The sequence below is a fragment of the Dipodomys ordii genome, unplaced genomic scaffold (assembly GCF_000151885.1).
Source record: "Dipodomys ordii isolate 6190 unplaced genomic scaffold, Dord_2.0 Scaffold5, whole genome shotgun sequence".
NCBI lineage: Eukaryota > Metazoa > Chordata > Mammalia > Rodentia > Heteromyidae > Dipodomys > Dipodomys ordii.
This window is the reverse complement of record NW_012267221.1, coordinates 24441068-24450607: the sequence shown is the minus strand read 5'-3', so window position 1 is coordinate 24450607 and position 9540 is coordinate 24441068. Positions and strand designations below refer to the sequence as shown.

The 9540-nt window shown below is 38.3% G+C and overlaps 1 protein-coding gene across 1 annotated transcript in view; it reads left to right on the top strand.

The window, feature by feature from the left end:
• Positions 1–9540, top strand: part of Chn1 (chimerin 1) — a 45995-nt gene that overhangs the window by 27601 nt on the left and 8854 nt on the right. The window contains exons 3-4 of the mRNA XM_013030888.1: positions 6264–6437; positions 7871–7948. Of these exons, the coding sequence (XP_012886342.1) occupies positions 6264–6437; positions 7871–7948 (252 nt within the window). The remainder of the gene's footprint in view (positions 1–6263; positions 6438–7870; positions 7949–9540) is intronic.

The following is a 9540-nucleotide window of genomic DNA, read 5'->3' as shown; positions in this document are numbered from 1 at the left end:
GAACCCAGGGCCTCGAGCATGCAAGGCAAGTGCTCTACCACTGAGCCACCTTCCCAGCCTGAGAAATTTTTTTATTAACAATAGAATTTATTACTTTAGTATGAAAATACTTTTACATAGAAAAAACTAGAAATAATATATTTTTTAAATTAGTGTTATTGATTGCCTGCCCCTAAAAGTTGTGGTCATTCTTGTAAGTCTGTGAGAATTTGAAAATTAATGTAAAAGTAATTTTTTATAAATATTCCAAAGGACAAGGCATTCCTCTTAATTTGTGGAAGTAATGCTGTGTGATGCATATATTAGAATGTGAGCTGTTCTACTTTTTATAGGGAGAGAAATGTCTAAGAGATATATTTAAGAATAAAACTTAAGGCTGAAGAATAGCTCCCTGGTAAAGCAATTGCTTCACATGCACAAGGTGCTGGTTTAATCTATAGTACTATCAATAAAAAAAAAAGAGGGTAAAAAAAGAAACACACTTAAATATGAACATTCATTGAAAATAATTATCTTCCAAAACACACATTACTGTTATTGTGCTAACCCTTAATCCTATCTGTACAATGTAAATAATACCAGTAATTTGCTCTAGAATATAGGTATCATTGGGTGTGGTGGCTCACTTCTGTAATACTAGCTACTTGGGAGGCAGATGCTGGGAGGATCATGGTTCTCAGCTAGCCTGGGCAAACAGACTGCATCTCAGCCAATAGCTGTGTGTGGTGGCATATGCCTATTATCCCAGCTAGAAAGAAAGTGTAAATTGGTCCAAACTTGCCCCTGAATGGGGGGGAGGGGGAGTGGAGATGAGAACCAATTCAAAAATAACTAAACGCAAAAAGAGTTGAAGATATAAGATCAAGTGGTTGAGTGCTTGCCTACCAAGTTCATGACCCTGAATTCAAACCCTAGAACTGCCACATTCCCCAAAGTCTCTGCTTCCTAGATACACAGTATACATGTGTTTTAGAGAAATCAATTCTTGTGAAATCTAGGACTTTTTACTAAGAGAAAGAGTATAAGTAATAAAAATACTATCTGAAAAATACAGAATAGATATAATTTATTTTTATTCCATTTACCTTCACTTATTCAATACTTATTAATTTGTGAAATTGGTAGGGAACTGTGGTTTAATAGTACATAAAAATATAATACCAAGAGATATAACAAATGAAATCTATGGACTTCTCCTCTCCCTAAATACAGCACAGAGCCTCCCTGGAAGAAATGGAACTATTATAGGAGTTCTATGACTTTAATAAATAAATGAAAATCAAAGGAAGTCTGAAACCCTGGTACACTGCTAGTTCCTAAAGCAGCAGTTTTCAGTGCAAGCTCAGGTTTGGCATATTGTACTATGAACTTTGGGTATAGAAAGAAGTTTAGTATTTTTGTCCTGTCCTATAGTCTTGTAAAGCACTTCATATCCAGTCTTGCTAGATATTTCATCACTGAAATCTGCTCAGATTGAACATAGTAATATTTTCCCATAGTTTCACATTACTCAAATGAAAAGAAATTTGTTTAGAAAACATTTCCTTTTTCCTTAAACATTTCAATCTGAGCTCACACATCAGTTTTGTTTTCATTGAGTCACAAGGAATTTGATGAAGAAAGATTTAGATTAAGCATTATTGCCTCTTTCTGATAATAAGTACTTGTATCAGATTTACTATTTGGCTTCCATTTAAGGTTTGTATATAGAATAGAATGTGATTAAACAAGAATAAAATGGTCAGGTTTTACTAGGTGTTTTTTTTTATGTCTCATCAGATCAGTCAAATAGTTAACAGACTCTGTAGCGGTGTTTCTTAAAGTATGTATAATAATGGATACAATGAGCATTAATTACCAAACAGTAGTTAAAAATAGCAAATTTCATCTTCAGTGCTGAAAACTAAGTGTACTGCTAGCAGAAAGAAGCATGTATGACTCAGTGTAGGGAGTGCATAGGCGAGGAATCAGTGCTCCAAGATTTGAATCTCAGCTCTACTGCTCTTCTAGATGAATACCTGAACAAGTTGTAGCTACCCTGAGCTTCACAGTCATCATTGACAATGATGATTGTTATCAAGAACCCTTTTCAACTCAATCTGTGATCTGTGTTAATATAGGTAAACTATGAGGCACACATAATTATGAAATTTTGTGAATTTTATACTTGCACTTACTTATTTTGCAGTAGTGGGGTTTGAATTCAAGGCTTGTGCTTGCTAGACAGGTGTTCTATGACTCAAGTCATATTATTAGCCCTTTTTACTTTAGTTATTTTTCATATAGGGTCTTGCTTTTATGCCTTGACAGTGGACCATGATTCTCCTACTTCTCACATAGCTGGGAATGACAGATGTGTGCTACTATGCCCAACTTTTTATTGGTTGAGATGGGATCTCACTAAATGTTTGCCTGGACTGGCCTCAAACTACGATCTTCCCTATCTCTGCCTCCAGAATAGCTAGAGTCACAGGTATGAGCCACCATACTCAGCTCTGAATTTTATACTTTTTTTTATATCAGTACTAAGGGTTGAACTCAGTATTTTGTGCTTGCTAGGCAAGATCTCTGTGTTGTTTTCAAGGTAGAGTCCCTCCTTATACCTGTGCTATGATCCTCCTTCTTTGCTTCCCCATGGTGCTGGGGATGATGGGCCCGTGCCACAGCACCCAGCCATTATGCCTTTTCCATAGCAGGATAACCAGTGAATACCACCATACCAACCATTGGTTGAGATGGTGTCTCTTTTTCTTGCCCAGGCTGGCTTTCAAATGCAATCCCCTAATCTCTGCATCCCAAGTACCTAGGATTACAAGTTTGGACCACTATGCCCCAGCTAAATTTTATACTATTACATTGTGTAAGAGTTTTTAATTTTGGACAAGCTGGATAAATGTATTTCTTCACTTTATTTCATCCAGTAATTTTAACACCTAGCACTACAAAAATAAAATAAAATTATAAGAAGGTATTTATATCAACTGTGAGAATACTTTGCAAGTTAGAGCAAGAAGGAAAGCACATAAGGAATTCAGAACTGTAAGAATCCAGCAACAAGTTCCATTGTGGTATGTGGTTGTCTCTCATAGTGTCCTGGGCATGATAGAAGCTTACAACCCATAAATGCCAACAGGCAAGAAGAGTAGAAAAGCCTCCTCTTTCTAGCCAATCCACTGGACAAAGGTCAGCCTAGGAGAATGGAAACCTTTTAGCCAAACCTACTCTTCTCCGGATAACCCTGTGGAAAAGCCACATTGCTCCCTCTCCCTAGTGAGTACTACAGTTGCTGTCAACACCACCCTGAATTCTACATCCACCTGCAATGGCAAGGTACATTCCTCTTCTTTGACTCATTTTTCAATATCTCATGTTCACATCTGATGCACAGAATATTGACCTTGAGTTCAATTTAGTTTCTGATCTTAAGTTGGTCATGACCATGCCAAATGACAATCTTATGACAATTTTTGAACAGGCCATGAACATTTTACATAGATTAACATTCAGGCCTCACATAAACTCCAACAGAGAAACACAGTCCCATTTTGCATAACTAAAGCACATAAAGGCTAAATAAACTGACTCGGAAGGAATCGCGTAGCTTATAGATTCCCAACTCTAAACTGAAGAAATTATCAAAAAACTTTATAATGTTTGGTGAGAAATCTCTCTTTTAAGTGGACTTTTACCATTAATTTGCCCTATGATTGAACCAGAAATATTACCTAACATAAATGTCAAAAGGGATTTCAGCTTTGTTTATACATATAGTTGTTTGGGCCTTGTTTAACTATACAGTATATTGTTGCCTCATTTCTTTCAAAGCGATAACTGAGCTGTTTGCTCTCGAAGCCTGTATAAATTCAAAGAAGCTATTCCTTAGCAGTGATAATGTTTGCACATGATGATCACTGGTGCTTGTGTCTCATAGCTGTTGGCTTACAAACACGTACACTGACCCAGCTCCTTGCACAGGCAGCCTGGTTTTGCTTATGGACATGCTCCTACCTACAAATTCCTCCTCACGCTCCACAGGCTATAACATCTTTTTTAAATTGGTAGTGTCTACATATTTAATGAAAACACAATTCTCTGTGTCTGTGTCTGTGTGTGTGCGCGCGCATGCTGTTTCTAGGACTTGGAACTCATGGTCTGAGCACGGTGCCTGAGCTTTTCTGCTCAAGGCTAGCACTCTTCCTCTTGAGCCAAAGCTCTACTTTCAGCTTTTGGAGATAAGAGCCTGGTCTGGCTTTGAACTGTGATCCTCAGTCTCAACCTTCTCAGTAGCTAGGATTGTAAGCATGAGCCGCTGGAGCTGGGCAAGAAAACAGTTCTATTTATGTTTTAGCTATGTGTTGTTATTGTCATATAAAACTAGATTGTAAGTTTTGCCAAAAGTCATACTATGACCATGATCCCAGCATTTGTCTAGGATTTTACAATGTGCAAAGTGTGTGGATGCCTTGGCTCAGTAATCTCAAAGTGGGTACCTTGCTCTCCTATATGCCAATAACAGCAGCAAAAGAGACACAGAATTCCCAGAGACTCTAGGTTGCTGCCATAGCATTTGTGGTTTTCAAGTCAGACTCATTAAGATTTGGCTGAAACTGTATCTTCCCAGCTTGTACTGGCTTTACAAGAGGTCAAGTAAAAGGTCCTATGAACTTTAATACAAAAGAGCTATAATTTCAAAACATAAAGATAGCATTTACTTAAGATCAACTATTCATTCAGCTACAGTTTAGCCCTTTTCAGTCTAATTTAGCAAAAAAGTTGTATTCCTCTTTATCCCTTCTAAAATTTTATTGTACTCTTCTCATTGAAAAACAAAGTATCTCAAAATATGTTAATAATTTCATTAGATACTAATATTTTTATTAAATATGTTAATATTTTATTAAGATACTATAGCATCTGAGAAGTGACAGTCCAGTAATCAGAAGCAGTGTGATCCAGGTGTTCATCCTGGATTGCTGAACACTTGGCAGGTTGGAATGCTGTCTCCACTGTGTACCTTGAGGAAATTTCTTACCTATATACATGGTTTCCTTGTGCATTAATGAGAAAGAAAAGTACCTATTGTATAGAGCTCTGTAAGTTTAAGTGATAGTGTCTAGCAATATTAAGCCCTCAAAAAATGTTAGCTAGAGCCAGGCACCAGTGGCTCACACCTGTAATTCTACCTACTCAGAAGGCTGAGATCTAAGGATCATGGTTCAAAGCCAGCCCAGGCAGGAACGTCCATGAGACTTATCTCCAATAAGCCACTCAAAAAATTGGAATTGATGCTGTGGCTCAAGTGGTAGGACACTAGCCTTAAGCTGAAGAGCTGAGGGACAGTGCCCAGGCCGAAGGTTCAAGCCCCATGACCAACCAAAAAAAAATGTTAGCTAGTAATAGCTGTGATAACAAGTATTAGTTACAACTTATACAAAGATTATAAATAGGAGCAGCATTGTTTTAAAAGGGCTAGGGATTCTCTTTTGAGATTCAATTCTATTTCATATCAAATGTATTGAGATATAATTATAGCTTGCATTAAATATAAACCTCATGAAACTTCAAAGAAATTATTTTTAGTTGGCCATCTTGGTCCCTTTTATACTGCAGTATCAGAATACATCAGCCTGGAGATTTATAAGAAACAAAAATTTCTTACACTACAGAGTAGTGTAAGAATAGGTATAAGTATATAGAATTGGGTAGTCAAGTCCAAATTCAAGGTTTGTTCCTTCCTGTTGCATCTTTACACAGCAGAAAGCAGCAAGTATCCTCATAGGGCAGAAAACTATATCCCACCATTACATGGGTTTTTAATAGCAGCAATCACCCATTGAGAGTGAGGGAAGAGCCCTTATGACCTAACAGCTCCCAGAAGGCCACACCTCTCAACCCTATCCCATGAATTTTAGGGGGTGGGGGGAAATACATTCAAACCTCGGCATTGACTATTTGGCATAACATGTTTATAAACATTTAATGAAACACTAAAATTTTCCTTTTCTGTGCTCTTACAACAAGTAAATTATGAGACAGAGGCTAAAATTCCAGTCTTATAGGTTATACTTGCAATTTTTTAAAATTTATTTATTTATTTTTTATATACTTGCAATTTTCTGAGAGCAAAGAAGGATCTCTTTTTTCTCTACCCTGAGGAAACTGTTAGAAACCCCCAATTCAATCTGAAATATCTGTTATCAAAACAAACACTCCAAGGATTCTCAAAACTGAAAATTATGATGTTTCCTGTATTCTTTACATAGATTGTGGTTTGAATGTTCATAAGCAGTGTTCCAAGATGGTCCCAAATGACTGTAAACCAGACTTGAAGCATGTGAAGAAGGTGTACAGCTGTGACCTAACAACGCTCGTGAAAGCACATATCACTAAGCGGCCAATGGTGGTAGACATGTGTATCAGGGAGATCGAGTCTAGAGGTGAGGCACTTTCCATGCAGCTGCCCGAGTCCAGCTCACTGACACTGGGACTGGGTTCTTAGCCCTTCTCTGGTGCCTTAGTGCACTGAACTGCTGTTGTCTTTCATATCGGGGAAATGGTTTCCTATGTCAGGTCCTCTCAAGGTTGGAAATGAATTAGCAAATAAATGGTTTAATCTCAAGGTAAATTTAACTAATATAAAAATATTCTTTTCTCCTTTTTTTTTTTTTTTTTTGCCAGTTGTGCATTTTGAACTCTGGGCCTGGGCTCTGTCCCTGAGCTCTTCAGTTCAAGAATATTGTTCTACCACTTGAGCCACAGCTCCACTTCCAGTTTTCTGGTTGTTAATTGGAGATAGCAGTATCATGGACATTCCTGCCCTGGCTGGCTTTGAGCCAGGATCCTCAGATCTCAGCCTCCTGAGTAGCTAGGATTATAGGCATAAGCTATTAGCACCTGGCTATAAAAAGTATTCTTAAAGATATATTTACATCTGGGAATGTGGTTTAGTGGTAGAATGCTTGCCTAACATGCATGAAGCTCTGGGTTCAATTCCTCAGTACCACATAAACAGAAAGAGTCAGAAGTGCTGTGGCTCAAGTGGTAGAGCGCTAGCCTTGAGTAAAAGCAGTTCAGGGACAGATCTCAGGCCCTGAGTTCAAGTCCCAGAACTGGCTTAAAAAAAAAGATACATTTATAGCTGTGGCTTCCATTCTTTAAAGCTAATTTCAAGAGCAAATTTATTTTTTTTAATATTTTTCTGACATCTAAGAAATAAAAGTATAGGGCTGGGAATGTGGCTCAGTGGTAGAGCGCTTGTCTTGCATGCATGAGGCCCTGGGTTCAATTTCTCAGCATCACATAAGCAGAAAAAGCCGGAAGTGGTGCTGTGGCTCAAGTGGTAGAGTGCTAACCTTGAGCTGAAGAGCTGAGAGACAGCGCCCAGGCCCAGAGTTCAGGCCCCACAACCGGACCCAAAAATAAATAAATAAATAAATGAAAGTATAAATGCCCTAGTAAAACTACCCTGGGCCAGAAACCAGAGCTACACCCTAATTATTCTCTCCCTTGGGGGAAAAACTGGCCCAGGCCTAGAATTCAATGTATCTTTCCTTTGTTATATAAAGGAACTTTTGGTGAAATTGGAGTGATGAATTATTTCCCCTAAGACTTTAACATTATCTGAACTAATTAGACAACATGTTCAGCCAAATTATAAATATCTGTGTGCCAGTGGGTCAGAATTTAAAACTGTAAATGAAATAGTTTTATGTTAAAACAAAGGTGTGAAAAAGTTTCTAGTCATGTTTATTTTATTATTCTTTTGACACATTACTTCCCCAACCTGGTACATGAAAGGAAGTTAAAATTTGAATTAAAGAATCCAAGGAAACCATCTCCTAAACTTGTTTTATTATTTCTTGATTTATAGGTCTTAATTCAGAAGGATTATACCGAGTATCAGGATTTAGTGACCTAATTGAAGATGTCAAGATGGCATTTGACAGAGGTATGTCATAACTTAGGTCATATTCTTTGCCCCTACCCCCCCCCCAAATAATCACAATTTCTTATGGCATTTTAGCATTATTTTTATGTAAATGACTTCCCCTAAAAGATTCAACTCATGGTTTCTTATTTTTGCATTAGCTTTAATTACAGTATTAAAAGTATTGAATTTCATTGTGAGAAAAAAGCATAAATTTTAACTATATGATCAACATCAGAGATTCCAAGACTAATCTTTGCTCACCAAAACACATAGATCAGTTAAACCAAAAACCTAGAGGTAGCAGGTAAAAAGATTTGATTTTCACAGATCTCAAATGTCCTGAGCTGTCATCCAGGACCCGAGGCATCCTCATCACCGTGTCTGACTAAAACCAAGTTCTAGCTCATAAGAGCTGATACAGAACCTGCCCCACTGTAGAAAGAGGGGCCAACCAGGTTCATATTACAGGGGGCACAGGGTTCATACTTGTAATCCCAGCAACTCAAAATATGAAGATCCGGAGGATCACAGTTGGAGGGAAACCCAGTCCAAGGAAGGAAGGGCCAAGGAAGGGAGGGAGGAAAGAGGGAAGGGAGGGAGGAAAGAGAGAAGGAAGGAAGGACAGAGGGAAGGGAGGAAGGAAAAGAGGGAGAGACAGAGGAAGGAAGGGAGGGAGAGAGGGAGAGATGGAGGAAGAGAAGGAAGGAGGAAGGAAGGAAGGAAGGGTGAGGGAGGGAGAGAAGGAGGAAGGAAGTGAGAGATGGAGGAAGGGGAAGAAGGAAGGAAGGAAAGCAGGCAGGCAGGCAGGCAAGATCATACCTCAACAAAACAAGTCAGGCAGAGGCTATAATCCCAACTACATGGGAGGCACAGGTACTCGGATTGCACTCCAATATCATCCTGCTACCCCAAACTTAGGATCTCTCTGATAAAAAACTACAACAACTACATGTGTGGCTCAGATAGCAGAATACTTGTCTAGCAAGTAGAGGGCCTGTGTCCAAATCCTGGTCCCATCATTAAATAGATAATGGAAAATAACATTTAAATTATTTATTTTGTGATTTATTTATTTGTCTCTGCTTTGACTACTAAAATAAAGTGAGACCAAAGAAGATCCTATATCCTTAAATACAAACATAATGAAGCCTATTTTTTGTGGGGTTTTTTTTTCCCCCAGTCCTGGGCCTTGAACTCAGGGCCTGGGCACTGTCTCTGAGCCTCCTGTTCAAGGCTTAGTACACTACTACTTGAGCCACAGTGCCACTTCCTACTTTATTTTTTTTTTTTTGAGTAGTTTATTGGAGATAAGAGTATCGTGGGGACTTTCCTGCCAGGGCTGGCTTCACACCTCAGTCCTCAGATCTCAGCTTCCTGAGTAGCTAGGGTTACTGGTGTGAGCTCCCGCTATCATGAAGCCTTTTCACTCTCACTTAACATACACAGTTCCTCCATGTCTTCTGTAGCTTGATAGTTGATTTCTTTTTACTACTAAATAATATTTCATTGTATGGATATACCATAATTAATCAGTTCACATACTGAAGGACTTTTTGATCACTTCCAGTTTTGAAGGGATTTGTTTTTGAGATTATGAACAATACTTTTAT